We start from the raw sequence: 22,049 nt of genomic DNA on the forward strand, positions 1-22,049 counted from the left end.
GTTACAAAGACTATCCATATACGACTCCATAATTCATATTAGCATTTCACTGTAAGCATTGGACCTGACACCCTTATCCGGTGCAACACTCGCAAAAGAAAATCCTGTGAAGATTTCAGTGCTTATCTTGAGGGTTATCCGCACAGAATACAGTCAGGAATGTCGACAAAAAAGGGTCTTGTCATATCTTTTGAAGTCTTTACCTGTGCAATCTTCATTAGCATTCACGCTAAGTAGTCTGGCGGAATCGGTTAGTTCTACCCAGATGGTCTTACAATCCCTGCAGGGACAGCTGTCAGTTTGAAGACGATGTACACCTTTTTCTTTCAAATCTTCTTACTTCAGCCCTCTTCCTGTTTTAAGTCAAAGCCCGCTGGAGTGAAAAATAGGCCAATTCCGTGAGGAAATTAGAAAGCGTCTGAAGCTGACCAAAGTGTTTGGGCCCCGTAATTATGTTGTGTTAATAAATCATGTCTCTTTTTTCACACTATATCTCTCTCTGTGATGCTTAATTGTCATGTTTGCCACATTTCAAAGACGTGTTTTCTTCAGGACATGTCACTTTTGCCTTTCTCCAACCTAATCTGAACAAGTGCAGTTTTTTTTCAGGTGGAAAAAAGACAAGTCAGGTAGTTTGGCTGATTAAACGTGATCAGCAAAGTCAGTTAAATGACAAATCCGTTTAGTAATATAGGGCTTTATGAAGACACAGGGACACATTGCACAGGCACTGATGCAAATAAATTTCCTTGACAGTACTTTGGGATTTTTGCAACTAGGCCTGCTATTAGGAAGCTAGCCCTGTCAGAATGCGCAACCTAAGCATGTATAAGTATGGTCTCCAGAGCCAACTGATTGGCTTGCTTTAATATCAGCTCCTTGACACTGTGTGTTATTTTTAAACATACCACTCGAAGATACAGTATTTCCAACAGTTTGTGTGTGTGTCTGCAGTCAGACATGTTTGGATGTGACAAGGTTATGTTGTTGCAGGTCAGCTAGGCACTATCAGCAGATATTTTGGTTTACCTGTCTGCTTTAGAGGTGTTATGCTGGGTACAAACTAAAATACATTTTAAATTGATTTTCAAAATGTGAAAGACCACAAACATGAGGACAAAAAAATCCTAGATATAACCGTTTTGCTCCTATAGTGTGTGGTGTTTGTCCTCGGGGTTCCTCCCACACATCAGGATTTCTGATCGTAAATATTCAACATGTTGATTTGCGACTCTTTACGTTCTTCCGAGCAAGTTCGTCACTCTTAACACACCTCACACCAAGGGGAAATCTGATAAGATAATCTGTAGATAATTGGGACATTACCTAGGATTGTCGGGACATTACCTAGGATTGTCGGAAGGGGGAAATCTGCCCCAAATCAGCCTGATTATCTTGTGGTGTGTACCCAGCATTAGTCGATTCGTCTTTTGTAATGGCCGCCTCTACACCACCACTGCACAACCCTGCCATTTCAGGCTGTGTTGCTCCTCGCTGCCACTTTTAAGTAGCACTCACTGCACTTAGTTATACGACTTGATGTGAATTGTATATCACTGTCGTGTTAGTGAGTCACTGGTTCCTTATCTCCGATGAAGCCACATATTTATAGTCAGCAGGAAGCGTTTTAGTGCTGTGAACAAGCCACAGTGGGAAATACTCATTTGTTAAGATAACTTGTTTTCAGTCAACAATGGAGTTGATTTGGTCAAATAGGAAACCCATTGTGGCCCACAACCAACTGTGAGGCTTTGTGTGTCTCCCTTTGCGAGCCAAATGGATTGACTGTCCAATGAATCCAGACATTTGTCTGACACCTGTGGCTCATTGTTTTGGCGGGAACCCTCATTCTAACAGAATTCTTTGGGAAAAAAAGTCCTGAGATTTGGTTCTGAAATCCATCAAGTTCAACATATCAGTTTCCGTTGCTTTTATGAAGGGCTGTGACGGTATCCAACAGCCTCCACAGTAGTGATTGATCCTCTAATGCTGTAGCTAAGTCTTGTTGTCCCCCTATCAAATGTATCACGTGGAGCTTACCAGGCAACTGTCACTCATCAGCACCGAACGCCAGTCTGTTCTGCACAGCCCTAACCAGTCACCATCTCTCATGTCCATGTCAGAACACAGACCCGGTCCACGACCTGCTGCTGGACGTCATCACCTGGGTGGGAATCCTGCTGTCCCTCGTCTGCCTGCTCATCAGCCTCTTCACCTTCTGCTTCTTCCGGGGCCTCCAGAGCGACCGCAACACCATCCACAAGAACCTCTGCATCAGCCTCTTTATCGCCGAGTCCCTCTTCCTGGTGGGCATCAACCGCGCCGACCAGCCGGTAGGTTTACGTCCGTTGTTTGTTTTTTTTGTTTGTGTGTGATCTTTTTATTTCTAAAATATAAAGAACATATTTTTATATGAGACGTGTCAGGTGAACAAAGTTGGTGATATGACTGTAAAGAGGTACTGGATGACCTTTAAACGGTTGGATAACTTCTATCCTCTCAAAGTCATGTCTGTGCCAAAGTACGACAAGCTTATGGGATGACTACTGGGTATCGCATTAGAGGGTGTGGGGAAACCGGGGGCAGTCTCAATGTATAGAGAGGTAGCCTTTGAACAAGGGACAAAACTACCCTCAGGTAGTTCAACACAAAGAAGAAGCCAGTGCGCTGAGAACCGTAGGGGGGGGGGGGGGGGGGGGGGGGTGGACACGACCCATGACAAACGTACGGCATGTACAAACTTAGGAGTTCTTAGTTTAGCAGTTCAACCCACCGGGTTCCAGCGTGGAGAGCCTGAAGGAAGTTCATGTTCCCGCAAGAAGTCAGCCGGCGTTGGCGCTGTGCGAAACAAGAAGGCGTCGACGTTCTCCCCTCAGTGTGTAGCCCAGCAGGGACGGGAGAGATTTGGATTTGCTGGAGTTGCACGCTGTGAATTGACACGACTATGAACTCAGTCCTATTGTGAGAGTGTGAAAAAGAAAATCCAATGAAGTTTAGCTTGAAGTTAAAACTGCGGTAACTGTTTAAAAATCAATAACTAGTGGATTGGCAACTGGCGTGGTGTCAGGTCCGTCGGCCGACAAGGTCCTCTGCTCGTTCAAGGCAAACACACCCTGAGTGCGCTTCAAGTACCAGAGGAAGCCTGAACTTAGAATTTGGAAAACACTTTTTCATCAAATCCTCTGTATTTTGACCACAACACTGTTCCCTCTTGTCCTCCACATCCTCCCACTGCTCTATAATCTTATCAGTTAAATAGTTTTATTCAACCATGGGGACTCGAAGCAGCACTGTTGTCTCGCGCCTCGCGTTTAGAATTCACGAGACGCAGTCGTGCTCCAGTTCTCATCTCCTGACGGCCAGGAACACTCGAGAAAGTGATTCAGCACTTTGGGCAGAGCGGTGCATCTCAAGTGACCTTCTCTTCAGATGACTGCTTGACCATCTGCATGTCTGAAGGACAAACCCTCTAAATGTCTAACAATGCACACGTCGGGATGCTTCTCAAGGTCGCTATACACTCAGAGACCCTTCTGGAAAAGACCACGCATGTTTGGAAGCTTTGATTGTAGGTTACCAGAGGAACTGTGGTCCGCATTAGCCTATTCACAAGATGAGACCATTAACATGTTGCTGTTCACTGGAGTGGACATTGATCGGAGCCTCTAATTGGAAATTGCTCATACAACATGCGCTGAGTGGTTCCTGTTAATAGTATGTTAGATCAGCTGAGCTTGTGAAGTATGTTTGCATGTTGTTGTGACTACTGATGTAGCCTAAAAAACATTACAACCTGTCCAATGCTGTCTCTCTGCACCCTCCCCTGTTTTTTTTCTAAAAGAAACAGCGCCCAAGCTTGTGCGTACCCACACACACACACACACACGCAGAAGCAGAAAACACACCGACACAAACACACGAAAAACCACACCCTCACTCGTCCTGAAACCACTCACTTCTATCCTAACACTGCAGACAGCACACTGCAGACAGCACACTGCAGACAGCACACTGCAGACAGCACACTGCAGACAGCACACTGCCCTCCCTGTCCACCTTCCTACCCCGCCCCCCAGCCAGACACCCAGCCTGGTGCAGTGTAGTGCAGCTGACTGATCTCTTAATACAGCGGATAATCTGGATTAGCAGATCAATAAGATCACCCCTCCTTAATGGGCATGGTTTGGGCTGGGTGTGTCACTAAAGAGCTAAGAGACGGTGGAGTCATGCCTACATGCCTACAGGCTACTCGTTACCAGCATTTAGAGTGTGTGTGTGTGTAAGAGGTAAGAGAGAGAGAGGGAGGGAAAGAGATGAAAAGGCAAATGGGAGAATTAAAGGATGCAGTACTGACCAAAGCCAAAGATGCCTTTATCTGTGCTTATGGGAAAATCTGATCTCACACGCACACACACCACATTCAATGAAAACCCCATTGCACAGATGTATGTGAGTTTTTAGGTTCAGTTGTGCTCTAGCCCTTGATAAGAGGTGATGGCTTTCATTCATTAGGTACTTAATAGATCAACTGCTGTTCATGGCCAACCAACCAACTTACTGGCGATGAATGAAATCAATTTGAATTTAAGTGATTCAGTAAACAAGACAGCAACTACTGCATGACCAATTGTGCCAATAAAATGATCAGTGTCAGTATCTAACATTACAGTGCATGTGTGTGTGTACAATATATATTGTATACTGTGTATTATATATATATATATATATATATATATATATATATATATGTGTGTGTAAACAACTGTGTACACTGTGTTATTGACCTCAATTGTTTGTTTTATATGTTGACCAGATGTACCCTGTGACTCTGAGAGGGATCGCACGTGATTCAAATGCATGTCTGATTTTGCGTGTACCGTGACAGCAGGAGTTGCACACAAACGTCCTCTGATGATTTCTCTCTCTCTCTCTTCCTCTCCCCTACTCCCCCCCCCCCAAATCCTTCGTCCGCTCCTTCCCCTCCCTCCATCACCCCCTCCCTCCCTCCGTCCGCCCTCCTCCTCCTCCCACGTCTCTCATCCCCCCTTGCTCCCTCTCTCCCACCACCACCACCCCTCCCCCACAGATCGCCTGCGCGGTGTTCGCCGCCCTGCTCCACTTCTTCTTCCTGGCGGCGTTCACCTGGATGTTCCTGGAGGGCGTGCAGCTCTACATCCTGCTGGTGGAGGTGTTCGAGAGCGAGCACTCGCGCCGCCGCTACTTCTACCTGGTGGGCTACGGCGTGCCCGCCCTCATCGTGGCCGTGTCGGCCGCCGTCGACTACCGGAGCTACGGCACAGACCGAGTGTGAGTGCCTCCAGAACACGCCGCCGGAACGCTTTACGTGTCGAGGACGCTGTTTTTTTTCCACTCACGGCGATGACTATATGAAGATAGATGTACACAAAAGCAAGTCCACCACTATGACCGGGTTGGAGTTAAAACCGTCGTTCATCCACGAAACTGATCTATGTTTGTTTTAAAATGTGTCCAATATGGAGGTTATATTGTCAGAGCATACATGCCCGCTGGGAGGGTAGTTTCTGTACCGTCTGGTCGACATTGGGAAATTTATTTTCCGCCATACTGCTTGTTTACATGGATTCTAAAATAGACAAGTAGTTTAGAATACTGAGATTGTTACCATAAGGACGTCTCAGGGTGAATGATCTACAGTGAACTGCCCCGAACAAATCTCCAATTCAGAGAAATTCCCCTATGTATATATAATTTTGTAAATAGTCTGCCAGGTTTTTGTAGGTTGTTTTATTTTCAGTTGAGCGAGTTCGGTCGATGGTCAGACACAAAATATTGCATATCTATTCGAACGCTGATTCTGGCTTGGCAGCTGGTCACGCTGGTTGGCACTCCATCAGCATCTTTGGTGGTGGTCCAATACCCACCGTTCCTGATGACTCTACTCCCAAGCTGTGTTTGTGCAGGACTCACATTGTTCTGACAGTGAACGATGGCATGTACAGTGAGGTTCGCTCAGTGCATGAATGTCGAGACGTTACGGTTTACACTCCAGCATGCCTCCTGCTCCCAAATGACTGTGAAGACTCAGAGCAGTGGAGAAAGAGATTGAGAGATTTGTGTGGGGAAAATCACTAGTCGGAGAAAGACAGGAAGAGAGAGAGAGATAATAAAAAGAGGGAGAAGAGATGAGAAGAGAAAGCATTCCAGAAGAGAGCATGAAGGAAGAGAATCCTGGAGAGATAGAGAGGAGAAAGAAAAGATGCTTAAGAAGGCAGAGAGAGAGAGAGAGAGAGAGAGTCATCTTTTTACATTCCTTTGTTTCTCACAGCAGATATTCCAAAGATTGAGCCCATTGCTCCAGCGCCGTCCTCTGAAATATGAACCCAGGCTCTCTCATAATAATGCCATGCAGCCATCCCACCCCTCCCCAACCCCTCCCTCCCCCTCTCCTCTCTGGGTAAATCTGTCTCCAATATGGGGATAATGAAAACCAGCATCAGCAGTTTGCTTCCGAGATGTTTATCATACATGTCACATGTGCGAGCAGTCGCACACAGGCAAATACACACACACACACAACTGCACACGCACAAACACAGAAGTGTGCATACGCATGGAGAGTGCAGACACACAAACGCACACACACATGCGCGTGCGCACACACAAACACACCCACACACAACAGCCCATTAGAGGGTGCGTTTGGTGATTGCGGGAGTCGTACTTCTTGGTGATGGATGAGAGGATAGTTGCCACTGCCTGAGCCACAGCATCATGTGAATAATTAAAACCCAGTCACCGGTGGAACAATTACACACAGCCGTGAGAGATGGGGGACGCGACACGGCGTGACACGCATGGAGACTAGGGGGGAGGAAACAGGCCTCTCACCGTCACTGGGCACAGCCCAAACTGAACACAAACGGCTTGATCGATAGCATGCAGTGCGCTTTCCTCTCCACCGAGAAGAACACATGTAATGGCCTTATTTGGGGGAGAACAAAATGGCCGCCTCGTTTCCGCTTAGTCACAGTATAGGTCAACAGGTGGTGAGGAGAATGGAGGACATTGTGTTGTCTAGTTGTTGTCTTGAAAAAAAACCCTGAGGGGTGTTTTCAACAGGCATGCGTTTCCATTTTCATCCATGGAGCAAATTATGTTTACAGTGAAATGTGTTTACTTGGTGTTTACTTCGCATGAATGAAAAATCTGTTTTCTGAATGTGGGGTTATGTACAGGGAGATTCCATGAGTCATCTGCTCGTAGCATACAGTACAGGCCCTCGGACATTGTCTCATTCTCCCTAGAGGGTCATAAGGAGCTTAACCTATCCATTAGAATCTTCTCATTAGAAGTCTGACCTCTTATTGGCCTGTTATGTCTCTAAACCTTTGAGCCTTGGTCAAAATGCTTTTTTAAAAGCCTTAACATTTGCCATTTCTGTGCTCAATTGCTCTTGACTCGTGGAATGGAACCAACAAGCTGTTCCCAAATACGCATACCCCACCTATATGACACTCTAGGCAGACTAAATCCAACATTAAGGGGATTGGAAGCTTTCCATACAGTGTCTCCACCCAGGGTTTCCACAAACCTCCCTTTTCAGAGCATGTGGCTTATACCTGGAGGGGTCCTTGAGCAGAATACAAATAAAAAAACGTCACTCACGACTCCCTTTTAAACCGCTTCCGCTTCTGAGCACCTTCTCCTCTCTCCGAAGCATCTCTTTTGAGCTAAGCGCACGCGTCACCTCGTCAGCTCCTGGGTGCGCAGGTGCCAAACGCCAGGCGTCGTAGAGAGACGGGGGGGGGGGGGGGGGGGGGGGACCAAAAAAAAACATAGGAGAAGAAGAGAAAGTTGTTGCAGTTGTTTCGATCCCGCGCCGTTCCACCAGAGTGGAAGTGAGCGGGCTCGCGCAAGTGCAGACTGTCAGGGAAGACGCGCGCGGAAAATAGATATGCTGAAAGAGCCAAATGCTGACATGCCTTCAGAGGGGTGTGGGCACGCTGGCACACTCCGGCTGGATGACAGACCCCTCCCCCCCCCCCCACCTCCCTGCTTTAAATCGTCTCATCCTGTGATCTGCAAAAGAGAGGGGGGAGGTGGGGGGTGGGGGGGAGAGACAATAGCGCTTTCGATATAATTTATAACGACTGCTCAAGACGACTTGGATGAGACACTGAAGCGGTTGTATTTCTGTGTGAGTGTATGTGTGTGTGTGTGTGTGTGTGCACATCGCTTTTTTTGTATCCCTTTCTAACCCAGCGAGGGGAGGGGGGTGGGAGTGTCAGGTCGCTAGTAATACTAAAGGAAGACATATTGTTTGTTGTCGCTTGGTATTTGTACTCGTATAAAAGCAGTATCCTCTTTTCATGCCACAGTTCCAAAGCATGAACGAGTGGCTTAGTTGTAACAGACTTCACCCCCTTGAACCTGTCACTTGGAGAAGGAAACGTAGGTGGAAGGAAAGAAATGGGACCAATATCCGTTTGAAACATTGCACAAATGCTATATGGGTCATTTAGAAAACAATACCCTCAATATATTGTGTCCCTCTACTCTCTGGAGGTTTGGAAATGATTTGGTACAACAGTAGTATTTGTTCTATCAAGACTGAAAAAAGACAATTCCTCGCCAAAGTGTCACTTTGTGATTTGATTGCGTTGTGGTGCCCAAATCCCCTCACATTTTTCCTCCACTGTCCCCGACAATGTGCCCTTAGCGTAGCACACCTCAATCTGTTTTCAAATGCTATTGAATTACTGTTAATTCCCTGCCACTTACATTTTGCCTTGCTGTTGGGCCCGATGACAACAGAGGAGAAACTGGAATGTTCCTGTTGCAAAAAACTGAATGGTGATCTAGCTCCTGGTACCCGGAGATTAAATGATTAATAATTTACGCTTCAGGTCGTGAATCAACGTAATTCTTTTTTGAAAGGCATTCATCCTCCTTTCTCAACCATAGCCACCTCTAGCGGTTCGTGTCAGTTCGTCCTGTTCCAATCAACAGAATCAAAGTCGAAAGCTTGACTGACATGTATTGTGTTGGAATAAGGCTAGAATGTGCCCCCTGATATTTTAATAGCTATTCTCCTTCAGGTTGCATTTCACGTAGCGTTGAGTGTATGTGTCAGGCTTGGGGTCAATTTCCATTTTCTTATTCAACTCCACAAACCACTACACCTGTATTTGAATTGAAAATGAATAAGTGACCCGTTCTCACCTATTGTTTTCGAAGAGGGCTCGATGCTATCGGAGGTCAGTATTTTGAAATGGAATCGACCCCAATGCCTTCATCAGCCTACAGTCGTTTTTGCACGGACCATTCCCTTATCTCCAAACCTCCAGCGGAACTATTGTAACTACTGAGGGTCATCAGCATTGCTGTCAATGACACTGAATTTCCCCCAAATCCCACCTTATAAATTCTCGGGCAAGGCTCATCATTTCTCCACCGCCTCCTTCGCAGCGTGTGTTTTGAAGTGTCCATTTCTCTCTGCCACTCGTCTCCAAGGTGATGTATATCCTGCGAGCCGGAGCCTAAAAACTCACGCTTTTCAATCTCCCTCTCTCCTTTCCTCCCTCTCCCCTACTCCCTACATCCAAATGCTTTTATCCCCCCTCTCAACCTCCCCTCCCCCCACTCTCCTCCTTGTTGACGCCCCACCCCTCCCTGCAGGTGTTGGCTCCGACTGGACACATACTTCATCTGGAGCTTCATAGGACCTGCAACCTTGATAATTATGGTAAGCACACTCTCCCCACAAACACACACACACCCCCATTAACCCTGCTTAGCCCCGGGGCCACTGCTTAAATGGCCCCGTGGAGGGCTATCGGTCCTCCTCTCCCTCTCCTACTGGGTGGAAGTCAGGAGTGTGGAAGTCAAGGCGGATGCGTCTGGAGAGGAAAGTGGACGGGACCGTGAAATGCCGCGGTTAGCAGCTTTGCTGCACGAATGACTGAGATGTCTACGATGACAGGGAGATGACAGAGAGAGAGAGAGAGAGAGAGAGAGAGAGAGAGAGAGAGAGAGAGAGAGAGACAGAGAGAGAGAGAGAGAGAGAGAGAGACAGAGAGAGACAGAGAGAGACAGAGAGAGACAGAGAGAGACAGAGAGAGACAGAGAGACAGACAGACAGACAGACAGACAGACAGGGAGCGATAGAGTGAGAGGAGACTCAGTTTAGTATTCCGTCTCCGCGTGATCCACCCTGAGATTATGATTGATTTTGTCCCTTTCCGTCGGACTCATGTGTAAGCGACACCTTCTCTATCTATCTCCGAGGCACATTTGTGCATCCTGATACAGACACACGCCCACGTCCCCAGCAGACTCTCTGAGCTCACAGTCATGGAGTTAATGCTGAAAGGCACACACACTCACTGACACAGTCCTTTTACACACAGCTCACAAATACTAGCACAGAGGCTAGACTTAGATCCTTTAAAAAAATATATCTAAACATGCATAATGCACTTTCATGCTCTAGTTTTGAGTAATTTTTAACAATACACGTTCCCCTCCAAGCTCATGACTCACACTCTCTCTCTCCTTTCTCCTCTCTCTTTCTCTCGCTCTCTTTTCCTCTCTCACTGAAACAACTAAACAAAATGCGTCCTCTAAAAAAGGCTGACTGCATTAGGAAACAAAGTCCCTCCACCAGGAGCCAAAGTGGGATGAAAATGACTTGCGGATTCAAACACCATCTCAATTAGCTGAATATCACTTCGCAGTGCTGCGTGTCGGTGGTTTGCATGCTAATTGGCACCATTTTCAAGGGACCATGACTTTTTCTCGACATACACCTTCGCCACTTACCAGTATGACTGCCTCCCATTTAGCCGACCCGTGCTTTGAAAGGACACAGCAGTGATCTGCTCTTTGACTAAAACATTGTTCAACATTTTCTTTCAGATGATTGTTTAAAAGGGTTTTTATCCATAGAATGCTCACTTTCCAACCGGCTAGTAACAGACACAGACCTGCTACATGTCCTGTCTCACAGTGCTTAAAGAATGGGATTTTGCTTTCCGTTTTGCAAAGTGACAGAACCCTCGTCCAGTTTCAGCACGTCTGACACCGTAGTGTGTCTAGGGTTGTTTTCAAAATGATTGGGAGGAAAACAACTAACATATTGCTCTCCATATCCCCCCTTCCCCTCGCTCCATCCTCCCCTCTTTCTCCGTGTGCCTCTCCCTCTATCTCTCGTTTCCATCTCTACAGCTCAACGTGATCTTCTTGGGAATCGCACTCTACAAGATGTTCCACCACACCGCCATTTTGAAACCAGACTCTGGTTGTCTGGACAACATCAAGTAAGTACGCTAGGGACTTTCAGGAGAAACACTAATTGGATGAAGTAGCTTACTTAGAGGAAGTAGTTAGTGGAAATTCTTTATGGGCTGTTACGCTACACTTGTTGTAATACGATTGTAATAAGTTCTAATAAGTTCTAATAAGATTCCACAGAGAAAATAAATCATATTGTTTAACTTTAGGGTAGACTTTATCACTTGAATCTGTGTTAGGGTGTGCTTCTATTTAACGTGAACTTGTTTCGACTAATTATGGACTCGATTGATCCAACAAAGAGGGTTTGGCGTTTCGATGCAGTAATTGTCAGCCTCTGTGAGAAACAGCTAATCCAAAGTGCTTTTTAAAATACATTTGAGCTTGGGACTCACCTGTGGGGGTGGACGAGTGGGGGTGGAGGTGTGTGTGTGGGGGGGGGGGGGGGGGCTGAGGAAGTCTGCGCCCCCCTCTCCCAGGTGTGCGTGACTCTCATCATCGCCAAAGGTTGCGTCGGTCGGGTTCAAACGGGATGGTGTTCCGCCGGGCACCAGTCATGGTCTGACACGCATGCTTGTCTGACGCGCATGCTTATCTGAGACAGAAAAGGCCAACGAGCAAATCTGGCAGTGGGAAGTTGTGTCATTGGCTTTGTCAACACGCGTTGGAATAGTCATATGGTGTGTGTGTGCGCACGGGGGCGTGTCTGTGTTGGGTTGGGAAAATACAGCTGACAATGTGAAACCGCGGCAAGCGGTTTTGCTACCTCAGTCTGCCCTCCCCATGGGTGGAATGGGGTTCTCTCTGTGTTCCTCGTGTCTGCCTTGAAGGCACTGGTTACATGAGGCTATTTTATGATAGCAATGCTTGCTGCTCTCTCTCTCACTCTTTCACACTCTCTCTCTCTCTCTCTCTCTCTCTCTCTCTCTCTCTCTCTCACTCTCTCACACTCTCTCTCTGGCCTAATATATCGACTGGTGCCTGAGTCGTTTTGGCTTGTCCTAAACGGTTTTCACCTAGGCACCTACATGGTGTACCGTCACTCACACATTCAGTGTTGTCACATACACACTAGCACTATGTGCACACACTCCTGTTAATTCTCTAGAATTTGCACTTCAAGCCCGCACCAAGACCAGCGCTCCACAAGATGTGGGCTGTATGAACTCCAAGTAACACCCCTCCCTGAATGGCTATCTACCGCTGAGAGGAGGGTGGGCAGAGCTTACGCCAGACAGACAGCTCGCTGTCCAAAGGCCTGCTCTCCCATTGGTATGTGCCACGGCCAATCCCGTCTCTGACTGTCACTGTCTTCAAATCCATGGCCTAAGAAACATGCAAACTTGGAATCCGTCAAGCTACAGTAGTATTGTGTTGTGGGCCCTTGAAATCAATCTTTTTTTTTTTTTGCTATTGCAGTAACCACACCTAGGTTTTTTTTGTGTGTGTTTTCAGCTGAAGGCCATTTTAAAGAAGGCACTCTTCTGAAAGCAGATGAATGCTTGTTTTGTTTTTTAAAAGGATTATCTAACTTCTTAATTGACACAAAATTGTGTAGCCTGTCAAAGGTTGTTATGCTCTGCCTCCCAACCAAGTTCAGTGCCTTTAAACAAGGTTTAGTTGTTTGTCTGCACAAAAGTATTGACTGGTTTTTCGTTCCGTCTAATACATCATTTATCACACACTCCTCGTATAGATCTAAAGATTGCTGGTCACAAAGATCACAACACAAAAGATCCTGAACCCTCCCATGAAGACTTTGAAGTTCCTTTTTAAATACATATACAAGATGTATACCCTCTTCTCTGCAACGATCACGACTTCTGAACCCGGGCTGTTAGAATACAAACTAAAAAGTTAATATATTGGTGGTAATTTTGGACCCACTGTTGCATAACTTTTGGATTGTATCCACGGCTTGTTTATTTGAGTGAATTTAAGGTATTTTATCTACTTCTGAATGGGATGGGTCAAAGATACACACGTGGTATAACGTGGTATACATATATATATATATATATATATATATATATATATATATATATATATATGATATATACTTAAAACAATATTTTGGGGATTTATTTTCCTCAGTTTTAGAAGTTTGTAAAAAAATACTGGGTTGGGAAAAGGAATATTTATTTTCAGTGAGCCAAGCTACTTGAGACTTTGAGGGAAACGGTTTTAAACTTTCTCATGATTGGCCGTAATTAGGTGTGACTTTTCGTTCTCCATCTGTCTGCTATTTTGGTCTTCCTTATCATTTTATGTCACACTTTATGTTATTATTTCATCATCTTGCTTTGTTTTCTCATGAATGCTACTTGCTGCCTGTTACCATTATTGTTCTTTTGAGGATTTCTGCATGCAATGCTTTTCTCTTGTGTTTTTGTTTAACATCTCCCTTATTCTTTCATCTTTCTTTTCTTCCACACTTTAGCTACCGTTATTATGACGGATGTATTATTGTGGAGTGGCACTGGTAAGATGTAGCTTACTCAGAAAGTAGAATGTATTTTTGGAATGTTGTCGTCGTCCGTCCCTCCTTCCCCTCAATCCTCCCCATTTAGACTGTGAGTTCTGTTTTGTTGTTGACCTTGGTCATGTGTAAAGTGTGTGTGAAGGTTGCACAACAGGGAGTTTAACACAGATGTAGGGATCAAGGTCAACACAACAGGTTGTTATCAATACCAAGGTATATATATATATATATATATATATATATATATATATATATATGTGTGTGTGTGTGTGTGTGTGTCACTGTGTGTGTGTGTGTTTTAGTATAAAGTGAAGTGAAGAATTACTGTGGCAGCGACATTGTAAAAGGTAAAATACAGTTTGATACAAACAAAACCGTACTGGCAGGGCTGGATTTCAGCAGTTAATAAGGAAGAAATACTCTTACTCTATAATATAGAAATATTCTTCAGGGAAGAATTATTACAAATTATTATGAATTATTGTTGAAAGTGTGTTTGATTTATACACCCAACTGCTCTCCAGGACATGTAACCCTTAATATTGAACATTAAGAAAACTGCTTACAAATAAACCAGAATAAAGCAATTTGCATGAAGAGTAAGACTTTAATTTACATTATATTAACTACCTTCTAACTGCATAGCTACATTTCTTTGGAGTTTAACATTATTAATACACAAGTACAATTGTGTATGGGGGAGGTTGGGTTTTCCAGGGGTAAGTGGATATTAATGTTGATCTTCTTTTGGTACAACTACCCCTTTACATGATCCACTAATCCCTTAAACCCCTCCATGCTGTCATCCTACACTTTTGTACTTTTGTCAACATACACTGCTAACTCTTAATACAATTCAAGTACAATTAATACAAGTACAAGTTGACTATAGATATTGCTATGTAGTCTACAAATGTAGTTATGTATCATGGTAGTTACATAATGTAACTTCCTTGTAAAGTATTGCTATGTAACCTTGTTGCCACATTATGTCACAAAGTTCCAAGCAGGTCTTTTTTCCGCACATGCGTCGACTCGACAGCACAAAACAGATTGAACTTTTGTAAACCTTCTTGGGCAATTAGCATTTCTTTTCAGTCGTACCTTTAGTTGGGTAATTGACATGCTGCTGAGTTGATCATAGCAGTTTCTCTCTCCTTCAAACACAGTCAATGAGATGCCTTTATATGGACCTGAAAGGCGCCTCAATTGACCAACTGCAATCAATCAGTCTCTCAATTGACTCATGTCATTTGAGTGCATATCACCTCTGCAAATGTAATCCTTTTAAAGGAAATTGGTGGCAATTTAACACAGCATTCTGAAACATTTCCCTTCCCTCAAACTCTTTCATTTTTTTGTTATTTTTCCACGTAACACAATAAGCACTTCTTGCTTTATTTTGTTTCCGGTGAAAGCGATTAAGTGCTCTATTTGTAGGGTGTAACCATAGAGCTTGTGTAGCTGGAGTGGTTATCATTGCTAGGGCATTCAGCTTCTCATCAGGAAACACTTCAGCACTTCAGCACTTCAGCAATAGGAATGGGGAGCTATTGGGGGTCTGAAACTAGCACTCATTAAATAGAGATTCCAGTTTATTTATTTATTTTATTTATTTATTTTATTTTCAAAACTCCCCCTACCAGCTGCTCATACACAATATGGACAAACGTATTGGGACACCTGATCATCACACCTTTATGAGTTTATTGTACATCTCATTCCAAAACAACAGGCAATTGGATGTCACAAAAGCTCCTGTAGGTGTCATGTGTAGGTGTCCTGATACATTTGTCTATATAGTGCATATGGTATCGTAAAGAAAGAGATTCAGCTCAAGCTCATTACGGAACACTAATTTCCTTCACCTTATTTTTTTGCACGGTTGTAAGTCAAGGGACTTTGTGTGAGGAATGAAGGAGTCCAGTTGTACATGTGTGTTTTTGTGTAATGTACTGGAGTCGTACATCTGAGGGGTCAAATGGGGTCAGAGGCAAGCAGTCATCAACATCTTATACCCTGCACTCAACACTCACCTTTTATCTGAAACCTACCAACAGTCAAAAATGCCGCTTCGAGATCAAAACCTATTCATATCCTGTCGTCTCAGATGCTTTTATTGTGTCCTCAGGCATCTTTATCCCTCGCCAATACCCCCCTCCCTCCCCTGCAGAAATGTTTCAAGTTTGAAGTCAATATTTTCACTCTCTTTTTGCACGCTGGTTGTGTCTCCCTGACCATTCCGGGGGCAATCAGCTTGATGAAGTACCTCTCCCAACAGGTCATTAAGATAGACCTGGGAAAATTATGTTTAATGGTTGCCCCAGTAATTTCATAAATCATTTATTTTGCCTCACATCTGGCCCATTTATATCAGGCGCTGGCTCGGCCCACCAGTATTTATTGGGGAGCCGAGACTTGGTGTGAGCAGAGATAATTATGTTTAGCACCTGCAACTTGCAAAGGTCTCCCCTGGGGAAGGCAGATTCTGGCAACGAGACAGCTGGATGTGTCTACTGCACAGCACATTGTCTTGCATTTTTTGTTAGTTATGTTCAATATTGTAAACCTTTTTTTAGCATTTTTTGGTGGTATTTCTCCATCCTCTACAATCGAAAAAGTACATAGTGCCGTATTTGCATTGCATAACATTAATTTGGTTGGGTGTTGTTTAATTTGTTGTTTTTGTTGTTAATTTGTCCTTTCCTTTGTTTATTACGCATGACAGCTATCAGGATTACGAACCTGAGATCAAGTAAGATGAACAAGCAAGGCCCTTAGCCTGTCATGTCATCCCTCATTCATGCCCTCCTAGGAACAATCTAGACCCTAAGCCATCAACCATTCCTCACTAAATCCATGACGTTTGAAGTAGAGCCCTCATCCTAGACTCTACTGCTTCTGCCACATCTGACATAAATGCAGGCTTGCTAACTTAAGGCTGACATTACCTTTTTTTTCTCAACCGGAAATCTATACAGTTTGAAGTATTCAGCGATTGTGTGTGTGGTGCTTTGAATATTCATACTATATTTAAATGTTAAGTGCTTTGTTAAATGTCACACCCTACGTTATGAAGGCGACCCCATACAGAGTTCTTTCATTTTTAAATGCATTCCTGCCAAAGGAAGAATTACCTAGTATTCATGGTGTGCATTTTAGTCAAGGCTTGAAAAAACCCTGTAGCAGTTTTTTAAATACTATGGGAAGATGTGTTCATATGCAAATTGCCTGACTGTTATATAATTAATAACCCATGTCCTGTGTCAGGCATATTGTGTAATCACTTTCCCATTTTGAGGTTATGTAAGATTGCACTTGAAGTTTCATTCATTGGGCTACCACAACCTAGTATAAATTATACTTTATTTTCATCCGGGGCCTTGTACATGTTTTTTTTTTCCTTTCATAGAGATTTGGGCTTTTTGTCTGTTCAGCGGTTGACACTTTATTCCCCTTTCATTTCTAATTCACCAATGTCATAAGAAACAAAGATTTCGTCATTGCTAAGGGCGAATAGAAACATTCAAGATCTAACAGTGCTCACTGGATTTGAGGCAGTGCGTTCATTTAGTTGTACAGAACCCCCCCATTTCTACAGATTTCAAAGGGGCAACGTTCAGGATTCGACTAGACGCAATGAAAAGCAAGGCGTTTCTCCATGTCACGGGAACTGGCAACAGATAATAGCTAACCAAAGTGTGGGCAATGCAAGGCTGTGCATCCTGGCAAACGTCTGGACCATCGTTGATGGCCATCCATAGTCTCTGACGCGTTCCACCTCCTGCTGTGTTGCAGATCCTGGGTCATCGGGGCCGTGGCCCTGCTCTGCCTGCTGGGGCTGACCTGGGCCTTCGGCCTGATGTACGTCAACGAGAGCACGGTGGTCATGGCCTACTTGTTCACCATCTTCAACTCCCTCCAGGGCATGTTCATCTTCATCTTCCACTGTGTCCTTCAGAAGAAGGCAAGGATCACTTTGACTAATTATGGATATTAAAACCAAGTTTCTTTTATTCATGGTTTTCAGTGCGTACTACACAGCTGATTTATTTGGTGTGTTGTGTGTGTGTTGTGCGTGCGTGCGTGTTGTGCTTGTGTGTTGTGTTCCGCAGGTGCGTAAAGAGTATGGGAAGTGCCTGCGTACCCACTGCTGTAGTGGTAAAAGTGTGGAGAGCTCCATTGGCTCAGGGAAGAGCACCGCCTCTCGTGCTCCCGGACGCTACTCCACAGGGTCACAGGTACGTTAGACCTCGCAGTGACTGTGTGGGCCCTGTCTGTGTCATCTCCTTACTCCCCAAATTGGTCACATCTATAAATACGTACTTGTCTCATTCAGGAAAGTAGCCGAATGGCGGTTGGACTAAATTGTGGAGGAGTGGCAGAGGTTATGAAGTTTGTGTTGTTGAAATGGAACAACTTTTAACTGGAAATGCAACTGAATATTTTACTCCTAGAAATGTTTACTGTCTCCTTGTGAAGATTGAGTAGCCAGAACTGCCTGTTTTGATGCTGTTTGTGTTTGAACCTGTGTGTTTCTCCCCACAGAGTCGTATCCGTCGCATGTGGAACGACACAGTGAGGAAACAGTCTGAGTCCTCCTTCATGACTGGTGACATCAACAGCTCAGCGTCGCTCAACAGAGGTAATCACACTATAAGCATTGTCATGCTCCTGTGCTCACTGGCCCTGCGCTTGCCTAGCAACTGCAGCGCTTCTTGCTGAGACAATATTTTAAGTCAAGTGTGTACCTTCTAGTAGTAGAAGTGGCAATCCCATGCACTGCTGTAGATTGGACAGTTATACTGTTATATTACTTGCCAAAAGGTGAATTTAAGTAATTGAACTCGCAATCATTTGCCATGCAGGTTGAATTAAGGTATATACACTGGTTAGTTTACCTTTTTAAAGTATACTTATCAGCAAGTGTTTGAAACCTCAAATGAAATACTCTGTTCTCTAAAAGCAATGCTTTTTTTTATTTTACCTTTCTTGCTACTTTATCTGCTGACTAAATCATCTTAATACATTATTAATTTAAAACAGAAAAACTGACAGAATAAGTTAAATATATAATTAAGGTTTTAAAGGGCCAGATTTGACTTGATAACAGCCATAATGTAAATGTTATTATTCTCATTACAATAACTAAACATTTGTAGTATTTGCATGTTGCAAAAGTTTCGTTTTAACAACCTTTTAAGCTTTTTTTTTAAGCTTGAAAGGTTTAAATAGTTCTAACCAACAGTAACCAAAAGTCACACTATTCCATACGATATCAGTCAATCTCTTGGCCAGTGCCTGTGTACAGTATTCCTCCAATTCCACCAGCAGCCAGAACACAACAGGTCTGCCGCCATAGGGTACTAAAATGCACCTGGTTGTGGAGTTAAATACCGATGTCACAGCCTCCCAGACCATATCTGCGGTCCTGGTAGAAACGGCCCAGTCCTCCTGTCATCCCTCACCCAGGCTCCTCTCCCCCAGTCGGGGTGGGGGGGTCTCTTGATGGAGGGCCTGAGCCCCGCACTGCTCAACTCTCTAAATCTGCTCCGGGCTCCCACTCGCGCCGACACTAATGCGTCGTTATGATGACGGATTGATGTTCGACGGCGAGAGGAAGTGTCAAGATCTCGATAATTAGGCACTCAGCTGAGCGCCATCCACAGACGTGCAGCTTTTAGCTGGGGCCGGGGCGGGGGTGGGACTTTGGGAGGGGGGTTCCGTGTTACGAGGAGAGGAACACATCATCATTTTGTAAGGCAGGGAGTGGGGGGGGTGAGCGGACACATTTTTAGTTAAAGACCTTTTTAACACGTCGAGTTGTATCTGGAACGCGTATGTGGTGGAACGAACAAGTCTTCTGCGGCGTATTTCCACGTCTTCTCACAGGATGCGTTGTGGCACGTTCACAAGCGTCACAAACAGATGCCAAATAGTCACACTTTACCCCTGACGGTTCCTCACTCTCATTATAAAATTATGAGAAGATATGAGAGTATCTTTCTCCCTGGCTGCCTGTACTTTTCAACTTTGTACTTCGCCGGCTACCACATGACAATGTAATTACACTCTACTCCATACTTAGACCCACTTGAGAAAAAGACGCGCAATCAACCTGATAGCCTTGCATGTTCAATTTATCCCAGTGCCCGAGATTACCGTTTCACAATCAGTACCGTTTGGAAATTGTCCAATTTATCAAACACAGACACTGTAAGTGGAGAGCAAGCTTGGAGCGGACTGTTTATCATTTCAAAAGAGGCTGGTATGTTTGGAAGCCTCTCTAATTAGCAGACCGAAAGCAACGGCTGCAAGAAAGAGTGCACTGATAATATCAAACAAAAACAATAAACCCAATGTATGCATGCATCCCATATTAAAATTAACATCAAACACATGTGAAAAAGGAAATGCTTTGATCAGTAAAACTGTTGCCATCCATCAATATTAGTATTTGAAGCAATCACACGTTTCATTACGCAAACATTATTCAGTTACTGGAACAACATTTGTGGCAATAAACTAAATGGGACACTTGTATAACTCTCATCTGCACCTTAACCTTCCAAACCAGTTCTATAAAATGGCTGACATCAAACATATCTATATAGATGTCAGCGTACCGAAATGAGTCATGCACGTCATTCCCGTCACAGTTCCACGTAAGCCGCTGTGTTGAATTAGCTGCGCTAAACGCCCCCCCCGTCACTTGTTGTTTCGATGCAGTCTAGACACAGTCTCCGCGGCGGTTTGTCAAAGGCGAGAGTCGCAGGTCATTAGAGAAGTGCCTTATCTCTTTCGGATTCTGGCTTCCCCTCTCTCCCTCTTCCCCAGTCTGACAGATTTGGAGCACTGCAAAAGAACAGTGCACTGCAGCAGTGGAACTAATTGGCGTATATTTCCGCTTCAGATGAAAGATGTTTTCCAAAGATATTTACCCACTCTGTCTTGGGCACAGTGCACTCTCTAGACTCACATCAAAGATGTTGACATGTCATGCAGCACATGTAGTGTTGAAATGTCTTCTGAATCAAGCGTGCACAGTATCATATAAATGCCAAATGATCCCTCGCATTACCATTACCAGTTAATCTAAGAAACGGTGCTTTCTTGTGTAAATTATGTAAACGTGCCCCCAAAAAGCAGCTTTCATTAGCATCCGTAAAGATGCAACCAGCATTCAAATTACCCTGCCCACCTATGATTGATCATGTTATTAAAGATTTGCACTCCAAAGGTTGTTTTGGAAATTGCACACAACACACGAGGCATCTCAGCACGGTCTCGTCACACACCATGGTTTCCACTGTGACATCCAATAGAATAGAGTCGGTGCCAGGGCCACTGATTTCACAAACGGTTGTAATTGTAGAAATCCAGTCCAAAAAGCAAGGATAATCAGTTCTGTTGGAAGCAAAACCTTAACAGCTGTCTTTCCTAAAGGAGAAGGTCTCATCTGGGGCCTTTGTCCGTGTACTTCCTGTATGAAGTCCAAGCAATACATTGCACATTACCACAGTACTTTAGGAATATGAAAAAAAAAAATCTATTGGACAAACAATTTTATTAATACAATTATTATGAATTTTCAATCAGCCGCTGTCTTGAGTTACATGGTTGTGTCCTGTTAAGTCTATTCTAGCAGTGTTATATGTGTTCTGGTCTATGTCAGTGCTAGTTTTGTTGCGCTCTCACACTGCTATTATCCATGTCCTGTCTGAATGTGCAACACTCCAGAGCTAACATCGATGTCTGGTTACCAGTCAGAATAAAGTGACCCCAACGCTATCTTGATGGTCAACCATAGTCACGCCAGTCCAAAACTCTTAATACCTTCGATAGTAAAGCGTCTTTCACTGGTAATCATATGATCATGTGAATGTTTATGGCTGTCAGTGCTCAGCAGCGTCTGCCTGACTGATCGATGTTCTCTCCCTCTTTCTGCTTGTTTCATTTCTCTCTCCCTCCCTCTCGGGCTTTTCTCTCTCCCTTATTTCTCTCGCTCTCTCTCTCTCTCTCTTTCCCCCCCTCTTTCCCTTTATCTTTTTCACAACTTTATCCCTCCCCCCTCTCTCTGCCTACGTCTGTCTCTCTCTCTGTTTCTTTCTGGCTGCTCCAGGGGCTATGGCTAACCATCTTATAACTAATGCACTCCTGCGTCCTCATGGCACTAACAATCCCTATAACACATTGCTTGGGGAATCGGCCGTCTATAACAACCCAACTGTGGGCATGTACAACACGCAAGGTGTGCTAGCATCCTTTCATTACTTATTGATGGAGCAGGAGC

The 22,049-nt window shown here is 44.4% G+C and overlaps 1 protein-coding gene across 1 annotated transcript in view; it reads left to right on the forward strand.

The window, feature by feature from the left end:
• Positions 1 to 22,049, forward strand: part of LOC136938980 (adhesion G protein-coupled receptor L3-like) — a gene marked incomplete at its 5' end in the record, with an annotated part of 68,532 nt that overhangs the window by 41,849 nt on the left and 4,634 nt on the right. Inside the window, 7 exons of the mRNA XM_067231846.1 lie at positions 2,124 to 2,333; positions 5,087 to 5,307; positions 9,661 to 9,727; positions 11,209 to 11,300; positions 17,555 to 17,723; positions 17,872 to 17,997; positions 18,305 to 18,401. Coding sequence (XP_067087947.1) covers positions 2,124 to 2,333; positions 5,087 to 5,307; positions 9,661 to 9,727; positions 11,209 to 11,300; positions 17,555 to 17,723; positions 17,872 to 17,997; positions 18,305 to 18,401 — 982 coding nt within the window. The remainder of the gene's footprint in view (positions 1 to 2,123; positions 2,334 to 5,086; positions 5,308 to 9,660; positions 9,728 to 11,208; positions 11,301 to 17,554; positions 17,724 to 17,871; positions 17,998 to 18,304; positions 18,402 to 22,049) is intronic.

The sequence above is a fragment of the Osmerus mordax genome, assembly GCF_038355195.1.
Source record: "Osmerus mordax isolate fOsmMor3 chromosome 23 unlocalized genomic scaffold, fOsmMor3.pri SUPER_23_unloc_3, whole genome shotgun sequence".
Lineage (NCBI taxonomy): Eukaryota > Metazoa > Chordata > Actinopteri > Osmeriformes > Osmeridae > Osmerus > Osmerus mordax.